Source organism: Paralichthys olivaceus, chromosome 4, assembly GCF_024713975.1.
Source record: "Paralichthys olivaceus isolate ysfri-2021 chromosome 4, ASM2471397v2, whole genome shotgun sequence".
NCBI classification, from domain to species: domain Eukaryota; kingdom Metazoa; phylum Chordata; class Actinopteri; order Pleuronectiformes; family Paralichthyidae; genus Paralichthys; species Paralichthys olivaceus.
The window spans coordinates 8739265-8759843 of record NC_091096.1 but is presented as its reverse complement, the minus strand read 5'-3'; the positions used below and the strand labels follow the sequence as shown (position 1 = coordinate 8759843).

General features: G+C 40.9%; 1 protein-coding gene across 5 annotated transcripts in view; it reads left to right on the top strand.

The window, feature by feature from the left end:
- Positions 1 to 1735: 1735 nt before the first annotated feature.
- Positions 1736 to 20579, top strand: part of ntrk2a (neurotrophic tyrosine kinase, receptor, type 2a) — a 76947-nt gene continuing 58103 nt past the window's right edge. Inside the window, exons 1-13 of one of the 5 annotated variants that reach the window (XM_069523567.1) lie at positions 1736 to 2516; positions 4969 to 5043; positions 6393 to 6464; positions 6951 to 7019; positions 8185 to 8333; positions 15752 to 15885; positions 16605 to 16737; positions 16970 to 17041; positions 17192 to 17419; positions 18206 to 18232; positions 18493 to 18504; positions 18923 to 18957; positions 19179 to 19278. In XM_069523567.1, the coding sequence (XP_069379668.1) occupies positions 2260 to 2516; positions 4969 to 5043; positions 6393 to 6464; positions 6951 to 7019; positions 8185 to 8333; positions 15752 to 15885; positions 16605 to 16737; positions 16970 to 17041; positions 17192 to 17419; positions 18206 to 18232; positions 18493 to 18504; positions 18923 to 18957; positions 19179 to 19278 (1363 nt within the window). In that variant the 5' untranslated portion in view covers positions 1736 to 2259. Of the gene's footprint in view, positions 2517 to 4968; positions 5044 to 6392; positions 6465 to 6950; positions 7020 to 8184; positions 8334 to 15751; positions 15886 to 16604; positions 16738 to 16969; positions 17042 to 17191; positions 17420 to 18205; positions 18233 to 18492; positions 18505 to 18919; positions 18958 to 19178; positions 19279 to 20579 lie in introns of all 5 variants that reach the window. The other 4 variants (XM_069523566.1, XM_069523568.1, XM_069523569.1 and 1 more) reach the window with 4 other exon arrangements.

Below are 20579 nucleotides of genomic sequence, written 5' to 3'. Positions count from 1 at the left end.
AAAGACCTTTAACAAGGGTTACAGCCTCTGTCACATTTCAAAAAGGCACAGAGAGTAATTGGAATATTCTGTTCATGAGATGATGTTTTAATTGGCACGCCCACGCCGTTCTGTGCAGAATGCGTACGGCCCAGTGTCTGAGGCAGGCAACTAGTGAGGCATCCACCAGATTGGTTCAGACACAAACAGGGCTCCATAATTACACTCCTCTATTCAGTGCACTGCCTGTGCGTCAGTGCGAACGTCATATTAGAGCTGCACATGGGGGACAGGAGATTGGAGAGGAGAGGAGACGAGGAGAGGAGACTCCTCACAGATGTGGTGTGTTGAGGTTGTTGCTGCTCATAGGCAGAAGAGGCTGTCATTCTCTGTCTCACACATGCGAGGTGAAACACTGAAGAGATGGAGCTCCTGTGTCAGACGTGCATCCAGCAGTAGGAGCTGTAAAACAGCAGCAGAGCGACGGGCTTGCAGCCGTTCATTCAAGGATGACAGCTTATTGATTCAGGTCTAGTTTTGGCTGCGAGCCCTGTATGATTATGAAATACGGCCTAATGATTTAATAAGGCAATGCTTGCTCTAGTACACACCAGCTAAAGACTTGGTGATTGGTGATTGCTCCCTCTTTTTCTCTCACTCTCTCTCACTTACACATGTGCTGCTGTAGACATTACATCCTCCTCTTGTCCTCATGGGCATTTACAATGGAAGAACTGGCTCAGCTGGCATTGAAAACCTTATTTTTTTTTGCATTATTTTTACTATGTATATATCTTTTCCTATTTTCATTTATAAGACTAGAAATGTGGCACTTAGGTCCCTAACTACCTTCAGACACCTTTGTTTTCATGGATTAACTCTAGGTCCACTTAGAAATCCCTTTGCATAACAACCAGACGATAATGATAATCACATATAAAGACAGTGACTGTGGTGATGAGGATGATTATGACAATTAGAGCCTGTAAATTAATGCCCCCTTATATCTCATTTATGCACATAATCTGCAACCAGATCAATTAAATAACCTTTTGTCCTCTGTATTTTTATTTTCCAGTATTAACATATCATAATTTCTGAGGTCCTGTTTAAGATTAGAGATAAGATACAAATTTTGGTTGAGTAAAAGTGAAGGTTAGGAGTAAGGTTTTCATTGCCTGTCCACAGTGAATGGAGGTCAGTGCATGCAAGTCCTGATAAGGGTATCAACACAAACCTGTGGGTGTGTGGACAGAATGAGGACATATTGAGAAGTGAGGACATTTTGGCCTGTCCTCACTTTTACAAAGAACTGCTTTTAGGATTAGTACTAGTTTAGGGGACGATACAGATTTACATAGAGACCCCTGGGGTTAGGGTTAAGGTGAGTGACCAGGGCTGATGGGTTAGGTTGCAGAATAAAAAAAAGAGAAGAAAACAAACTAATGGGTTCATATGCAATCTGAATGGGTTATGGCTAGGTGAGGGTAAGGGACTATAGAGAATACTTTATGCACATTGGGGTCATACTAAGACAGAAGTACAAGGTTGTGTGTGTGTGATCATGAATTTCTCATGTTGTGGGGACCCACATCTGTTAACACAGTCACATTATGGTGACTTGTCTAGCTTTTGGTTAAGGTCATAGCGTTCTGAGCACATGTGCACATCTCTGCACCTGACCCCCACCCTGCACCCACCCAGACCCTCCTGCATGAAAGGGAGCATCATTATTTCCCTGAGAGCCATCGATGAGGTGTCACGATCTGCTTTAATGCTGGTGGGCAGAGACCCGTCCTCATCCTCTGCTCCCAAACATCCATCCACCATCCACACTCACAGAGGACACTGTGACGAGGACGCAGCAGCAGAGAGAGGGAGAGAGAGAGAGAGAGAGAGAGAGAGAGAGGGAGAGAGAGAGAGAGAGAGAGAGAGAGAGAGAGAGAGAGAGACCCTCCCTGGCACACAGTGTGTCAGTGTGATTTTGGCTGACGGGGGATTGTGGAGGATTCACGCAGGAACCCGTACGACCCTCTCCTCTTTCCCCCTGTTCCACACCTTTCTCTCCGCCTCATCTGTCATCCTTGGTCTCGGCCGATGGTTTTCTGATCTGCGCCCCCTGCTCCCACGTCAGCCTCGGATTTTTACGCTTCACCACCTCCGTCTCCTTGGCTGATTTTTGGCTGAACCAGGGGGGGCTGATTCCCAGCCAACCTGCGGGCCGGGCCGTGCCGGGCTGTTTCAGCGAGCCTTGATAATTGCTGAAGTTGGAACCCGACGATGAGCGCCTTGAGACCCGGGAGCGGGGCTCTCTCCGCGCCGGGGAGGAGGGGGCCCTGGTCCTGGCGGTTCCTGTGGTGGTGGGTCGCGGCGGTGGAGTTGGCGGTGGGCTCGGGAGATCCGTGGATGTCCGCGGAGGCATGCCCGTCCTCCTGCTCCTGCAGCAGCACCAGGATCTCCTGCGTAGATCCGGAGCGGGGCATCAACGCCTTCCCGATCCTGCAGAGCGAGGCGGAGATGGAGAACATCACCGACATGTGAGTGTCTCTACGGGCATCAGATTCACTAAAAGGGAGATAGGTAGTCCTCACATTTAGTTTCATCAAGGTGGCACTTTACAAATAAAGGAATGCCATCCCTCAGCCCTCTGGCTGCCAGTATCTGGATGATGTGGCACACACGGTGCGCAAAGACCTGCTCCTCTTTACGTTGCATCTCATCTAATGCATGAATATAATGTTAAACCACACAAATTCATATACAAATCCACACATTGATCTATTCTGGACATGTGTAGCCTAACATTACATAACAGCCATTATCATATGATAATGACAAACGAGACAAAACCCCGATTATGTGTATGTGTGCGTGCATGGTGTGAGTGCACGTGTCTGTGTGTGTGTATGTGGATGGATCTCGCACTCACACTGTCCAAATATTAGCACAGACACTTACCCAACATGGCTTTTTATTGGTATATTAAAATGAAGCACCGAAAAGAAGAGAGGAATCGATGCAGAGGAGAAAAGAATATTCCTAGTAGAGTTGTTTGTCTTTCTGAAGACTGGACTGTCCTCTATTTGGCTGCTGTGTGATGGAGATGATCAAAGATGACACAAAAACTGTGCTTTGGAAATGTACAGCAGCTGATACACCCCTCAGCACCCCAGCTTTTTCACTCACATTTCAAGATTCAGCCTGTAAATGAATCGAAATAAGCGTTTCCTATATCTGTGAGCAAATAAACGGGGGGTCAGAGCATTTAACTGCTGCAGCAGTCTGATTCTTGGCAAAGATAAACGGCCTTGTTGATAATGACTTTTGTCAGAGATAAACAGTCTTCATCGGGTGGCCTTGCATGAGCCTTGGAAGCTGTTTTTCAAAAATGAGCCATGCAGCCGGCAGACTGGTGAGGAAGGAGCATCCATTCACTCCACTGCTCGTCTAATGTAAACAGACAAATTACTGAGGACAGTGCCACATCTAATTCCAAACGACCTTGCCATAAAAGGGGGCAGATATTTATCATCTCCTACGTCTTTGTGTTAAATGGTTGGAAATCCAGATTTGACAGTATCCGTCTACATGACACAGACTAAATCACAAAGGATTATATTCCTATTTTGACTTGGTGAGATTTTAATGGGTGTTGGCTGTTTGAAAGATACTGACACAGGAGAAACAGTCTGGGGAGTAGTTTTATGCAGCCTAAAGATTGAGAAGAAAACAATTTTACCTGAGTTATTTATCATCTTAAAGTACAGATTTATTGTATCCAGGAGATACAGTTTAAACTGATGGACATTTGTGGGTGTAGTAAACTTTACTCTTCCCTGTTCGCTGAGACAGAAATATGCAGAGAAGAGTGAATCAAATCTAATGAAAAGAAATGGATATAAAGTGTGTGCATGGTCTTGTATTTGGGAGAATTAATTTTAAGTGTCTCATTAAACCAAATTGTCAATGCTGTTTTTCAAAGCATGGCTTTCATTTATCAGCGTTGAAGCTGCTGACATTCTGGGTCAGCTTCTTTTATTATTGAAAGGCACAGTACCAAATGTTATTACTTTTGAAAAATATATATATATTTTTTCAGATTTTAGTTGATAGTGACAACAGAGACCTGGCAGGAAATTAAGCCGGCAGACAGAGCAGAGCAGATATGCAACCAAGGTCGGATTTAAAATGGAGATGTTGCAATTACATGGTCTTTGGTGTGATACAGCGTCTTAGACCCCGAGGCCAGCAGGACAGCCCCTGTTTGCTCTTGTGATGTTGTCTTTTCAACACACACTTGTCAATCTTTTGACTTCCATTGACTAGAATGTGATTATTGTGGTATAAATTCTATAGAGAGGACAAACACATTGCATTAGATTGAATTTGAAGTGATTATCAGTGGCCCCTTCACTAATGATCTTGAAAATCAATAGATCTAATTAGAATAGTTTTTGTTTCTGAGTCATTGACACGTGTGCATGTCACTACATGAAAAGCATTATTTAATGATCCTGTGATTTAGCCAAACACAGAGGTGGCTCTGGGACAAAGAGCTCTGCAGTGACGGTTACAGCATGTCCCTTCTAAAGATTGTTTCCAGTTCACTCTGGAGGATTTGTTTAGCCCCAAAATGTTCAGATATCTGATCCTGTATCTTAGAAGTCCACGCATTGTATTTCAGAACCTGCTCACACAGTTACACTCCTGCACAAGAGGGAGTGGCTGCACGGTTGTCTCCTGTTGGTCCTTAAAAACTGACCGAGTGTCAAGTGCTTTGCTCAGGTGCAGCTGCGGGAGAGGAAGCCTGACAGCCTGCTTCTCCTGTGCCACATATATCAGCTGCAGCCCTTCAGCACTTCATTTTTTAATGCTGAATGCTAATTATATGGCCTAATTATGTCCCTTTGTCTTGTTGAAATGTTTCTGTTTATGCTTGTCCTCGGTTAACAAATGAGTCTTGTGACACACACTTGTATCTCCTGACAGTTACATCGCCAACCAGAGCAGCTTCTCCTCCATCAACGACAAAGACCTGTACTACTACAAGAATCTCAGGAACCTGTGAGTCTCCACTGGCTTTTATTACAGAGGAAAACGCTGAATACACAGGAAGGGGGTCGGCGGTTCGATCCCCGGCTCCTCCAGGACACATGTCGAAGTGGCAGTGACACTAAATTGTGTGTGCAAAGGACATGTGATAGAAAAGCAATGTAGTGAGTGAGAATGGGTGAATTTCTCTTCTAGTGTCAAGTGCTTTGTGTGGTCTCTCATCACAAGCCTTATATAAATATACATAATAAGTTCTGTGGTAATATTTAAATGTTTCTATATATTCTTAATGGTCAATATAGAGGCATTATTAGAACTATAACTATATTTCAATACCATTGATAACAATAGTAATAACAGTACTAACATATATGAGACATATTGATTTACTCTTCTTTTATCACTCTCCCTCTTTACTTTGTACATTGTCTTTATCTGTTACTTTCAAATCCCATTGTGTTTATCGCTGCAGTGGTTCATGTGCTTCCCTGTCTCATTTTATTTCTCAATTAAAAAAAGAAAAGAACTGTCCGCAGCATTTTCTTCTAACGCAATAATCTGTTAAGTGGGCACCACCTAATTTCCCAGCCAATATCCCATTTTCTGGACAGATTAGCACAAAGCACGTTACACACTGCAAGTGTCTGCGCTTTTTGACAATGTACAAAATGAAACAACACATATTGTTTGTCGTCATGTCCTGGTAGAACCGCACATACAGTATGTGGTGCTACTGTCTTCTCATAATATATAGCTCAGAGGCCAAAGAATATTCCATTCCATATATGTCCCTTGGAATAATTTGACATAGTCCATTTTCTTAGTCAATTTACTACTAAATGACTTAAAAGATATTAGATGTTTATTAAAAATTCCCCCATTTATCATTATTGTTTTAAAGGATGAATGTTGAAACTTTTCATTGACCCCCTGAAAGCATGCCACGGACCCCTGAGGGTCCCCAGTCCAACATTTGAGAACCACTGATAAAGCTAGTATTAAATACCGGTGCCCTTCAAACCATTCATTTCCATCCTCTGTTCTGGCTTTTGTAATTTAAATCAAAAGGATCACACTTTCTAAAAAGTAGTGCTTAATAAAACATGTATAAGTTGTGACTAATATTCATAAATAATCTGTTCATGTTTATTACTAAGGACATCATTTGGGTTGCCAGGTTGTAAAAAACAATCCCTTTTTTCTGTTATATCCTCCTCATGGATGATTTATTAGAAAGTGGCAACAAATGTGTTTTCTTCAGACGTCATGGAGCTGATCTGAATTTATGTCTCTGCTGTCATTTTTATTTCAATTATCGTTCAATAAGATATTGATGACGCTGTTATACATACATTTTTCAGAACGGTGACCAACAGCAGGCTCACATATGTATCGAAGCTGGCTTTCCAAAACAACATCAAGTTACAGTACCTGTAAGTAAAAACACATCCAATGCTTTCATGATATATAGAATACCTTGTGTCTTCTATTGATGTAACAGCTGTGCAGCCATTATTTATCTCCAAGAGTCATTTGTTTCAAATTATTAAATGCACTTATCTTTTGAATCCTTATTTTGAATTCATTAATGTTTTGCATTACTTATTGTGAAATGAATAATTGGTTCCAGAACATATTAAGATCAACAGAGATACTGTATAGGGTAACGTCATCAGAAGTAAATGGCTAAGTCAAACTCAAACATAATTTAAGTTTGATGATTGTTACACTGATCAAATGCACCACTTTAAGGTTAATTGTCACTGGAGAAAACATTTTAATGAGAAAAAATACTGCAGGCTTTTCCGTGCATGTTGTAATGTACTGTCAGTTGCTGCAACACTAACCTAACTTGTTGTTGTTGTTGTATTTCAAATTCAATGTCCTTCCCTGTTTTTTTTTGATTTTCTGATTTTAAGGAATCTGAAAGATAACAACCTGTCATCACTGTCCTGGAGGATATTCAAACACCTCAACATGTCTTATCTGTGAGTTCAGCCTTCATGATCAATCTCTCTTTTTATCAATAGCATTATAGCGAAGCTTTAATATATATCAACATATTGTTTATACATTTTGAGGAGGTATAACATATAACTGCTCCACCCCAGATTTGTGTGATGTGTTTGTCATTCTATGCCCATAAATAGTTTAAAACCACAAACTTTATTTAGAATTAAAATTTAGTTTTTATATTTAAAAAAGTGAAATTAATCATGATTAGCAATACCGTCTGATACTACATTTTCTATCGTGATATGATTTTTGGTCATATCGTGCTGGACTAGTCGAGAGCTTGCACATTCTTTCCAATGGTTCAGTTCTGCTCACAAGCATAAACCAGAATGTCTTACATAGTTCAGCATGGCCGTCTTGCTAAGACTGTGATGAGAAGATCAATTCCACTCATATCTCTCTGTTAAATAGAAAGTCAAGAGACCATTGGCTGAGCTTAAAGCATAAAGACTGAGGACAGCGGGGAACAGTTGCCCTGACTCCATCCTGAGGCAACGAAACAAGCTTACTAGCACAAAACTTGTTAAATCTGTACAAAAACCCAAGTGTAAAAAGTCAAGTTGTTGTTTTAGGGGTGTTATGTGCTGGACAGTGTCTTGTCCGAGGGCACTGACTTTCTCTCTTGAGTATCCGCTGGTTGCTTGGCAGCCTCAGGGTGAAAACAACACTCCAGGATGTTAACCCCAACTAGCCAAGTAATAGTTATAGGCACAAAAAAAAAAACATTACTTCTATATCCCAGGTTTTTGTTTGGACTCAAAATCGTGATATAACTTCTTAACTGATGAGCTTCAGAAGTGCAGATTTTTATATCGCTTGTCAGAACTTCCCCAGGTCTTTATGCTAAGCTACTCGTGGCTGTAGATTCATATTTAACAGTCATGCATGACAGTCTTCTCATCCATGGGCAAGAAAGAAAATGAGCTTAGTTTAAATAACGTCAAGTGTTTTTATTGCACTTACACATATTGTGCTGGCAGTTACCACATAGAGACCATTAAGTTTTTACTCACTCCATTATTGTTCTTGACTTTGTGTGCTTTGTGAATGTGTGTGTGTGTGTGTGTGTGTGTGTGTGTGTGTGTGTGTGTGTGTGTGTGTGTGTGTGTGTGTGTGTGTGTGTGTGTGTGTGTGTAGGATCCTGTCAGGGAACCCTCTGCACTGCTCCTGTGAAAACATGTGGATCAAGCTGTGGTTAGGGGAGGAAGCAGACACTCAGGATCTACGCTGCATTGTGGACGGAGGAGGACGCAAGCTGCTGTCCAGACTGATGCTGCCTAACTGTGGTGAGGACACGGACACACACACAAACACACACACACGCACAGAAGCTGGAGAAGACATTTAAAGGTGTAGCAGAGTGGAAAGCAATGAAGCACCGGGTGGAAAACTGTAATTTGTCTTCTAGAGAAAATGTTCCATTCGCATTTGTTTGAATGTTCTTGTGTACTGTAGTTTGTTTTTGTGTGTGTGTGTTTGTGTTTGTCTTTATGTATGTATTTAAGTGCAGGGAATATACTATTACTGCAAGACAAGTGTTCTGTTGATCCAGATGTGGTGGTTTAGGGAATGATCGACTGTAAAAAGAGAGATTTGCTATTAAAACCTGAGAAAACATGTGCAAAGATCAATCACTAAGAGTAATCACTAATATTTATGTACCCACTGATAATTGAATTTCCACAGTGTGCATACTGTGCTCATTCTGCAGCACTCTGCTTAGCTTGTGTGCTGTAATTCCCAGAGGTTCAGTGCAGTGCAAAAAAACTGCAACATCTCACACATGAACAAACAAACAAATGACCAAAGGAATACATTTTTTATTCTATGTGGGATATTTGTCCATGACGAGATTAAAAAAGTCAGAAAAGGGATTGTAATAAAACCCCCCAAAATAAAGTCTCCTCCGTGCTGCCTATCCTGGCTTTAGTTCCTGTTCCGGAGGAGGGAGGCGGAGGGCGCTCTCTCTGACTGTGTCAAGGTAAAGCTTGGTGAGTCTTTCTTGCGCAAGCTTTCCAAATGCACTTTTAAGATTTGTGGGATGTTTCCCCTTGAGAAATGTTCAACACATTTTATCACCTTCCACTACAAGACACTTGCTCTTTTCTAAGACATATTCATCATATATTTATAGTAATCCCTAATGGGACTTGGGCACTTTGTGCCAACTGTCATTGCTGCCATGATGCCAGCCGTGGCCGAACTGGCAACACTTCATGGACCTTGCAGTACTGCATGCTTCTATCGTAGTGCCGCCAGCCGGCGTAAAACTGGTACTGCTAAAACAATTTTTAGATTTTATATCCTCATTATTGTTTTGTTATTTCAGTTAAATTTGTACATCTATAGTTTTGATCATTTCACTAACAATAAGAACAGCAATGCACACAGAGCCCTGCTTTAATGGGCGGTTTCTGCTTAGATTCACAGAAAGGCCACAGACACTGAAGAGTTGGACATTGTCTGTGTCCTGTAGGGATTTTACTCATATGATGCATAGATTAGAGGAGAGAGGAACGTGTGACATATTGACAGGCTGCGCCGCCTTATGGACTGGTCTCAGTCATCTGAGACGTTTGCTTATACCTGCAGAAAAGGTCATTTCCATGACGGAGAGGAAACGTGTGATTGAACACACAGATGACATCAGAGAGTCTCAGAAGAGTGGAGAAAATTCCCTGCATGTATCTCAGTAATATGAAGTGTTGTAAAGACCATCTGCACCCTGTCGTATAACACCGGTGACCTGCGGTCACACAGCGGATTTCATTTCCTCTTTCTCTGAATCAGTCGTTTATCAGTTGTTCAGGAAATAATTGTTTCTGGATTTACAGAAAGCTGAACCACTACACTAACCTGCAACAGCTATAATGGCATTACTGTGAGAATGGAAGGCACTTTTCAAATATTTGATTGAGATAAATTGAGAGAGAAATTGCTTATATTGTTCTGACCTATGCTGACCAATGCTAAAAAATATTAAGCATTCCGAAGAAAATACTTCGAAACTTAAAACTTCTATATTCTTGAATGAGTTCCTGTCAAAGCGCAATAGAATCACTCTAACCGGGGAGCTTGCTGCCCCTCCACTACAGACTTCCACTGACCACAAACCTTTTATGCACTTGCTTAAGAGAATATTTATCAAGCCTGAATGCATAAATGTCAGCGGTTAATTGATGCTTTATTCTTACCTTCTTTAGTGCATATTGCATCTCCTGCATACATTTTTAATGAATCTATCTATTTTGGATGCGCTGCTATTCATAAACAGGGTCAGATTACAGCTTGACCTGTCTGTGAAAGTCTGAGTCTGTGCTGCTGAAAAATGTGTCCGAACACAGCCTGGATTTTTCTTTTGTTTTTTTATGAACACAGGATGAGAGCGACAATCAGTAATAATTTAAAGCTTGACCCAAGTAAACAAACGAAAGTGGATTGTTCCATCCATTCTGCAAATAAGTGCAGTCAAATCTAGTTTGTTACTGTAAAGTGACATAAAACACCCACTTCATGTTTGATTTAAATTCATAAAAGACATAATAAAAGCAGTCAGAAAAGCTTTATGGCCCGTAATAGGAATGTAATCTAATTTCTGTCACTAATAGGACAGAACATTTCTCTGTTGTTGACAGCCCAAATGATTTAGTCAGAAAATAGCTCGGGGCAGTTGGGACGCACAGGACACAAACAATAAGTTAGGCTGCAGGAAGCTAAGAATGTCATTGATGACTCCTATTGATCTGTCCCCTCTGCATCCCCTCCATGAGGTGAGGTTATTTTTGGCATTAGCACAGTTCCAGCAGGGTCCGTGGAGACGTGGTCAGGGGACCCCCTGGCAGTGTGTCATATGAGGAGGAGGACATGGTGGGGCAGGGGTGGCAAATAATGCCCCAGGGTTAACAATGATACTTCAAAAGACCTCTCAGTCTGGCCAGGCTGCAGGCCCCAGTCGTCTCTCTCTCTCTCTCTGGCTGTGCCTCCTCTTTATTACTCATTTTCCATCTGTCTGTGCCTTTCACGTGTGCGACTGCTCCTCTGTCTGTATGGCTGAACATTTCTGAGTGACATATGAGCGAGGCACAAAGGAGCGGAAGTACCCGGCGATGCCCTCGGGCTGATACTGGGCTCCCGGGCCACCCACATATGTCTCTCTCACTCTGTGGACTGTTTACTGCTGCGAATCGACTCGGGAAAAAAAGGGGCTGGCACACACAGACGGTTCCCACTGCTGACAGATAGAAAACTCGACTAAAAAGTGCTGCTCTGATGCCACTGCAGTCCCATGCCTGTGCAACATGAAGGAAAAATAGTGAATCACTCAGCAGAAATGTAGGGGACAGCTGCAGTTGGAAAAAAATAAAAAAGCTCAGTTGTTAAGAGGAGGATGAAAACAATAAAATACCTGATACAAACCCAGACACTCTCCACTCCTGTTTAATTCCCTCTAATGACTCACTCGTAACGTATATGATGATTACTTGAGCTTACTAAGTTCAGGAAGTCCCACCCACTACACTTCAAGCTTTTGTGGGTAAAAGTAGCTGCTTAATGCTCCGAAAGACATAAATGTTAATCTTTGAAAGCAGCGGTCCTGAGAGAACGTGCTTCTCTTGTTCATGTGCTGTGGAGACGACAGCAGATGGATTACCAGGTCTCTCCTGGTCACAGCACAGTACTGCAGCACTCTGTCTTCATCTGTCTCCCGCTCTTTTCGTCTTTCTCTCTGTCAGTTCATTTGTTGAATGTCTGTCTATTAGGCTCCTCTGCCCTTTGTCATCCCCCCTTTTCTGTCTGTATATCCGTGTAGTTTATTCCTCCCTCGTCTTTCCCTTTCCAGTTTATATTTCCTTCGAGTTAACACACTGACGGATATGTTTGAGTGCCAATCTCTAATCTGGAGTCAGTCCCAGTTGACATTAGGTGAGAGGCAGGGTACGCTTTAGATCATCAGTCCATCACAGGGCCAACATACAGAGACAAAGCATTCTTACTCACATTCACACCTCCAGGCATCGTAGAGTCTCAAATCAACCTTCTTCCAATCTGCATGTCTTTGGACTGTGAGAGGAAAGTGTAATATCTCGAGAAAATCCATGCAGACAAACTTCGCAAAGAAAGGTTGGTTCCGAAGCCGGGACTCGAACTTTTGAGGCGGCAGTGCTAACCACTGCTCCACCATGCCTCCTCCAGTCTTTACCAATTAAATTAATATAAACAACAGGAGTGGTTATGCTAAACTTAAAACCATAAAATCAGTGGAGAGCATATTCCTCAACAAGGTCCAACCCTCCTCTTTTGAAATCACATTTAAATTCACTAGATCTATTTTTCATTTGGAACTTCAGGGACAAATCAGATTTTCGGCTAGTTCCCCCATGGCCCAGTCCCTGGATCCACCCCTGTGGTGTTAATGTGACCCATAATAGTTTTAACCAGAAATTAAATAATCAATAACAGATTGATGATTTCAAAGATGCTCAGTGTTTCCCAACCCCCTTTATCCTCCTCCTGTTTCATATTGTGTTGACAGGCGTCACTGCGCTCAAACATCAGAACAATGCAGAGGAAAACTCAGGCACAGATTTGTGTTTGTGTGACTCATTTGCTTCTCTTCCTTTGTTATATGGGACAAAGATTTTTCCCACCTCGTGTCAGTAATCGTGACTCTGGTGTGATGAAAATGTATAATATAGACATAATATATGTGAACACCTCTGTAAACACCACAATGGCCGTCAGGAGCAGGAGACGTGATATTCACATATTCTTTTAGGTTCAATAAAGTGTAAAGTTTTCAGGGTCAAAATTTATCCCAATCCTCGACCTTTATAAATTAGTGTTTACAAATGATGCTGATGGTGAGCCCCACAAAAACCAACCAAACAGACAGGGTAACCTGATAGCTGATCTCACCACATGGGCTCATGCGACATGAGCAGCAGGTGCCAGGTTTAATTCCCAGCTGAATGAACCATTTACTACGGCTCTCTCCTCTCTCGCTCTCTCATCATTTTCAAGGCCTCTCGTCCATATAAAGGCAAAAATGCCAAAAACACAAATCCACAAAAGAAAAACAAATAAATAATAAAAGAAATAAAAGAAATGTACATTTATTGGCTGAAATGAGGTTAGACATTCAAATGAAGCATTACAATTATGTTTGTCAATTCCATCCCATTTTATTTTTATAGCGTCTAATCTCTATAAACAGATTCTTCATTTGAATGTACATAGCCTGTAGGCGAGGGACAAGACTTCTGGTTTCTGTTTCTAGTTTTACCAATCATGTTTTAGCAGGCGATTGCCAACAGGTAAACAATCTGTGTGGAGAGAAAAAAAAGCGGAACACATCGACCAAAATGTATCAGCTATCAGCATTTTAATTAATCTGCAATCATATGCAGATAGCTCTTAATTGAGATTAGCCGAAAATGTCGTCTGGACCTATAACACTCTTGCTGTTTGTGTTTTGAGTAGAGACATGTACTCATGTTTCTAGTTGGACTGTAGAATACCAGAGAGAGAAACCCAACAGTTCCCACAATAGCAAGCACTTGGTGAGAAAGATAAAAGAAAAGAATTAGCCGCAAATACCTGTTGTAATGCCCCAAGTTTTACAGTCTAAATCTAAACTAAACTACCAAGTGTAAACTAAAAGACCAAGACAAGTCAGTTGAACATCTCTTTTTCTGGTAGTACAAGTGCATCATTTTCAATTATCCCATGTAAAACAGTTCATACTGCCCAACCAGGACTAACTGGTAGAATGAATTAAAATGGAGGTGAAATACTTTGATTTCATGAGTTGTTTTTCAATTAAATCACCTCCACCTCATCCTACTATGGAGCCACATGGGAGCTGAAGAAAAAGCCTGTGTTGGCCTTTCAGTACAAATCTAGAGTGACACTTAAACCCAGGAGGCCCCGGGGCCAGGCTCTCTTTTTGAAGGGGCATTTTCTTGTTGGAAATTCAATCGATTGACTACAAAAGGGCACAAAAGGATCACAAAGACACTTAAAAAGACGACAATGACAATCAAAGCTATTGCAATGAGATGCAAAGTAACTAAAAGAGACCCTAAAATGACGATAAAGAGCCAGAACATAAGTACAAAAAGTCATGTAAAATGAGGAGTAACCACACAGTATCCACACAGATTGTCAGAGGGGCTTTTACATGTCTGTGCCTATAGGGCTCCATGAATCACAATGAATCCATATCCTTCAGAGATGTACATAAAGTGAGCGATAGAAGAAGAGAGAATAGAACAAGTATCAGATCATGAAATTGACTCTTGAAATAGAAATTCAAGAAGATAGCGTTTTGTTTTTGTCAGAGCAAACCATATAACACAGTCATTGTTTTGGATGGATCAGAAATATTTTGGACAGTTAATACAGTTGGATACTCTGATTTGTAATATTTGTATTTCAAATTTAGACAGCCACATAAGTGCAACCAAATATACAACTGTAGCTTTGGTCGCGCTACGTTCACGTGGGGTAATTTTACTGGTTTATTTCAACCCCCTTAGGAATCATAGGAATCATAGGGTTTATATGTGTATATTTGTGTGTGTGTGTGTGTGTGTGTGTGTGTGTGTGGCTGTTGTGGCAGTGGAAAGCTGATTTACTGAGAGTCTGTTCAGATATGTGGCTCTGATATGGCAGCTGGTCGGCCATCGCTGAAATGACTGTTTTCAGTGCGTCTTGCAGTGATTGAGAGGGTTGCTGTAGTGATAAGTGGGTTGCCCTGGTGATAAGCATTCTGCCGATGGACAGGACAGGTTGGGAGAGGAGGGGAGAAGGGGAAGGGAGTGGGTTCGATAAGAAATCTGTCCAGTATTATCTGCAGTAGCTGTTGACACCTGTGTCTTCGCCTCTCCTGTTTTTTTGGTCTCACCTTTATATAATTTTACTTTTATTGTTATTTTCTTCTTCATTTTATTATCTCTTTTCTTCTTCTCTTCATTTTTTCTCTCACTATTTTTGTTCCCCTTCCCCACTGGTCCTCTCTTCCCTTCTCTTCTTCTTCCTTTCTTCACCTATGATGTTATTAGACAGGGGGACAAGGGTGGCAAGACTCTGATTGAGTCTGATTGGCCATGCTCAGGTTGACTCCTGGTCAGCAGTGCACGCACACACACACACACACACACACACACACACACACACACACACACACACACACACACACACACACACACACACACACACACACACACACACACACACACACACACACACAGTCTAGTGTCACCAGTGTCTTTGCTTTGACAGAGGCTTCAGACTCTGTCCAATCAATTTAGTACTTGCTCTGCTGAAGACATGCACTAGTAATCAGTGTAACCATCCCTGTGTTTGAACTCTGCCTCTTTGTCTGACTGTTTGATTAGAGTGACTGTGCTTAAATGCAAGAGTGTGTCTTTGCGTATGTGTGTGTGATTGAGATTGAGTTTGAGGTCTCTCTTTGTGTGCATTTCTTTCCACTCGGTGGTAGTGGGTGTGTGTGTTCCTGCTCTTCCACTCTTGTTGTCGAGGTTGTTACGTGCCTTGTGTTTTAACTGAAAGGACGAGAATCGGCCATGAATCCTAAGTTTGCTTTCCTCCCCAACCCCCTCTCTCAATCCATCACTATATCCTCCTCTCTCTGTCTTCCTCATCCTCCTCCTCTTTGTCCCCACCCCCTGGTTGTATGTAGAGGTACCCATGGCAACTCTGAGCCCAGCCAGAGTGACAGTAATGGAGGGGGAGAACGTGCAGCTGTCCTGTACAACATCCGGTGTGCCCTCACCTGAGCTGATATGGAACATGGCACTGGTCACCAACTATGTGGTAAGACTACACATGCACGTGTGTGAAAATCCAGACTATGGTCCGGACCATGGCTCAACTCTTTTTCTTTGTGACATTGTTTACATCTGATCTGGTTACTTTTGGTTCCACATTGTAATTCAAACCACCTCTGCTTATTTTTCTTCTTCTATTGTTTAATCCTTTTTCAACTTCCTGCAATTGGTCCAAAAGTCTGAACTGTCCAGAAAAGTGTTTTCACACTGCAACCATGCACATTTCATACCTGTTGTTTTGGTTTGGACTAAACTGAGAGGTGAAACAAGATGTGAAAGTGTCTGTAGGGAACTAAAACAAATAAGCAATAAGTGATTATCTAATCAAAAGGAAAACTTTGATAATTTATTAATTGTCTCTGTCTTTTTTCAATTTAAGATTTTTGCCAGTTTCAATTTTTCAAATGAAGAATTTTGAAAAGCTATAGTTTTTATGATATACTCTCAGTTGCCAGTTTATTAGGTAAACCTGGCTAAATCGAATGCAGCCTCATAAAACAGCCATTCAATAAATCCTGAAGGTTATAATGTTCAGGAGTTGTTGAAGGGAATATTTGAGGCTGTACTTTGAGCTGCTGTTGACTTGTATTTCCCTTCCAAGTGTTTCTACTGTCTCCTCATTGATATAAATACAATGGAAAAACAGGAGGTAGCTGTGTCTGTGAAATGCTTCATGCTTCATGTAGGTTGTGTTTACACTCTCAGATTGAGACATCGGGACAGGTTTCGATGCTGCGACTGTCCAACCTGTCGTCGCTGGATCACAACAGCAAGATCAGCTGCATAGCTGAGAACATTGTTGGCGATAAGGAGTCCTCTCTGCTGCTGGATATACTCTGTAGGTTCACCCTGTGGCACAGAGCCCTAGTTTAATGTAGATTAATGTGTCAAAGTGTGTCTCTGTGTAGTAAAAAAGAGAATTAAAAGCTGGAGAAGACAACTTTTCTTCTCTCATTTTATTCATAGCTTTTGCATGCTGTTTTCTTCCTCTAGATTTCTCCTTTGCTTTATCTTGTTTTCTGTTTTTTCTATTTGTGTTATAATCTCTCCATTGTCTTCACTTCCTTCAGTTCCTCCCAAAATCACTAAACTGGGTGATGCAGTCTCAGACCATCATTGGTGCATCCCCTTCAGCATGTCAGGTACGAGACAAATAATATTCTTTAATTGTTCTTTGCTGTTCCTGTGATTTGACAAGGTCCGTCCCTAAATCTCACAAAATGTATTAATCACAGTAATGACTAAATACACAAAGAAAGTTTTTATTTAGTCTCATCTTAAAATCTTTCCAGGAAACCCAGAGCCGCAGTTACAATGGTTTCTGGATGACAAGGCGGTGACGGAGGATCGCTACATAATGACCATGATCCATGACATCACAGAGCGGGAGTACCACGGCTGCCTGCAGCTGGACAGCCCCACACACCTCTACAATGGGAGGTACAGGCTGTTGGCTAGAAATAAATATGGGTCAGACGAGAGGGAGATGGAGGCCCACTTCATGGGGGAGCCCTGGGACGGTGAGGACCTTTCACATAGTTTTGATCAAGACGATATATGCAGCACTAAATCTATTTCTTTCAAAATCAATATTCAAAAAGTACAGAACTTGAAAATATTCATGACAGAACATTAATTAACAACTGTTTTTGAAATCAGTTGATTCATTCTCAGGCCACAATCTCATGTGTAAACTTCTCAGATGTGTGGATTTGCTTCTTCTTTTCTTGCACCTCATTGTTGATCCTCTGACTGTGACCATGTCACTGTTTTACATTTCTGAATGTGAAGTGCTTTTAATGTGTCTGAAGACTTTCCCTTTTAAAGACTTTCAAGCAGCATTGTCTCATTGATGTTATGTCACATCTTCAATGTGAACACAGAATTTATATATTTGTAAGATGTTCATATATTAATTATGAAAGGTTAAAATCTCAAAATGAGATTCCATATTTAGATCTGCAATTATTGTTCATTATCAAATGGACTGTTTTTTTTATGAAAAGGAAGATGTGTTGTGGTTAAAGACAATAATAGGCAAAAGTTTTGAGTATCTGCACATTAGAATAAAGCATCCAGTTTTTTAGTGGATTTACTCTTGAGCTGGATATATTAGAAAATACTAACAGACATATCTCATCAAACTCACGACAGCAGACTGAGAGGAAAAAAGTGAAAGACAAATGATTTCTAATATTTCTATAGAGCTTTAATCTACTGTGCAGTTACAATCTATGTGATATTAGACCACAGGAAACGTTTTTTATCAGATTGTATCTTTCTTTCTTTCTTGTCATGATGTGCAGGGACTGAGAAGGACCCATACTATTATGGTGCGTAAAATAATTATTCATAACTTATAACATAAGTCAATCTAACAAGTCATATTTAGTGTCAGTTTTTTTCTAGTCATGTTTCATAATGTTTGACATCTCATCAGTGTGTTGTGTCTGTATCATTACCTTCGGAACAGGCTTGACACATAACATCATATTTGTATGGTGCATGTCAAAGAATCTGTTGTTGAATTTATTGTGATATGTTTGAAACCTAACTTTTCTTGTCTTCCTCCAACACCTTCTCCCTCCTGCAGAAATAATCACAGGTACTGGTTTTTACCATGTCTTTAGCATTTTTTGATTCAGCATGGGTAAAATAAAATAAATTCCAATAAAACCACCATCCAAACTCTTAAGACATTGAGTATTGGCCTATGCACTTCACTTTGGTTTGTCTTCAATACTGCAGTCTTGCTGTCCCTGGTTGCTAAGCTAAGATTGTACAATTCCTGAAAATACGATAAAATACAAAGAGCACTGAACTAAATTCACCGGCCGAGCAAGCTATTCAATATTAACAAAAGCAGATGATAAATGAATTATGTATTATGCATATATTACAGGAGTAGAACACTGACCTTCACTTGATCACACATCACCTCTTCAGTGGCTCTTCTCCTCTAATCGTATCTCTCTCTCTCTCTCTCTCTCTCTCTCTCTCTCTCTGGCACCACTGCATAGAAGAGCCCCCTGTAGATCCACCTGAGGACAGAGTCTCTGTAAGTCACGTCTCACTAGTGATTTCCTCTGTCAGTTGTTGACTTTGTCTGTAATAACTAAATGAACATAAAGATGCAACAGTCGGCTACTTTAGAAAATCTGCCTCTCTCGGACAGTGATGAAAACACAGCCTGTGGCTTATAGCTTATAGTTTCTGGTGTGTGGATTGTGGCCTTGGGAAGGAGCTATAGGTTTCTAACTCTACTTCTTCATGGTGCAGGTTTATGTGGTGGTGGGCATCGCAGCTGTAGCCTTCACTGGTTTCCTTCTCATGCTGGTTATTCTCAAGTTCGGAGGAAACTCCAAGTTTGGCATCAAAGGTAAGAATCCAGATTTGTATCTAAAGTGGCCTCCACCTTTTGAGGGAGGATGAGAACTTCAAGATGAATGCAAAATGATTGTAATTGCTGTTTGGATGTTCGGATGTGTAGATCAAAGTCTAACATGGATAGCTTCATGGATACAATTAAAACATGATCAAAAGATTGGGCCCAAAACAAAAAAATCAGAAACTGGAACCTGATATCACACCAGAACTGACATGAGTTTAAATACAGGGGGGGAAATAATTGTATTGATGTTTTTTAATGCTGATAAACAATAAAGCTGGTCTATATTTATATTTAAAACTTATGTTTATCACTTGTAATCACTTTAGCAACACTTATGTAACATGATGCAGATTTTTAATCGACTATTTTACCTTTTTGATGACATATTCTGATAGATCTTATAAAAAAAATACAAACTGCACCTTTAACTTCATTATGGAAATACAAAGTTCACTTCCTTGATCAAATGTTTGCTCAGTTTTTTTTCTAATTGTTGCTGTAGTGACCTTCAGTTATAGACTTGAGCATATTTATTTACCTTGTCCTCTTAAAGGTTATTTAAGATCAGAAGCTTATCATCTTTAGGCTGAAATATGAGTCCAGATAAGAAAATCTTTGTGTGTGATGTTCAGATTATTCCAGGAGTTGATTGGGTTATTCAAAGTTGCATCCCGCGCTAATCTTGTTTAATACACAGGCCGTCACGTGTCCATGAATCCATCCAGTTCAGGTGGAAACAGCTGCTTTGTGACGGAGTTTATTTGGTCTCAGAACAGCTGGTGAATAACATGCATGTCGACTTAACTGAGTTGTTGTCGTCTTTTACATGTTGACGTATAACTTCTGTGGTCGTCATTACTGAAACAAATCCCCACCCGACACACACACACACACACACACACACACACACACACACACACACACACACACACACACACACACACACACACACACAGCATTCATCTAATTTGCCACAGTTTCAAAACATGGTGTGACTTCTGCAATAGCCACAGTGTAACTAATCTTATTTTGTAGAATTGATCAAACTAACTCACTAGAACAGATTTGTGTTTTGCTTGTTTTGAAACGTGGCTGATAATTTGTCATTCTTTGTGAACTAATGATAACCCTTCTGACCGACACTTACATTTCCATCCTCTGCTCCCATTTCTCCAAACGTACAGTACATAAAGATGTTCATGCTGTTGTTTTTGGTAATATAGATGTATTAAGTGTGCAGCCAAAGAACTGTGAGCTTTTGTATTATTTCCACTGGCTCATTTCTCAAG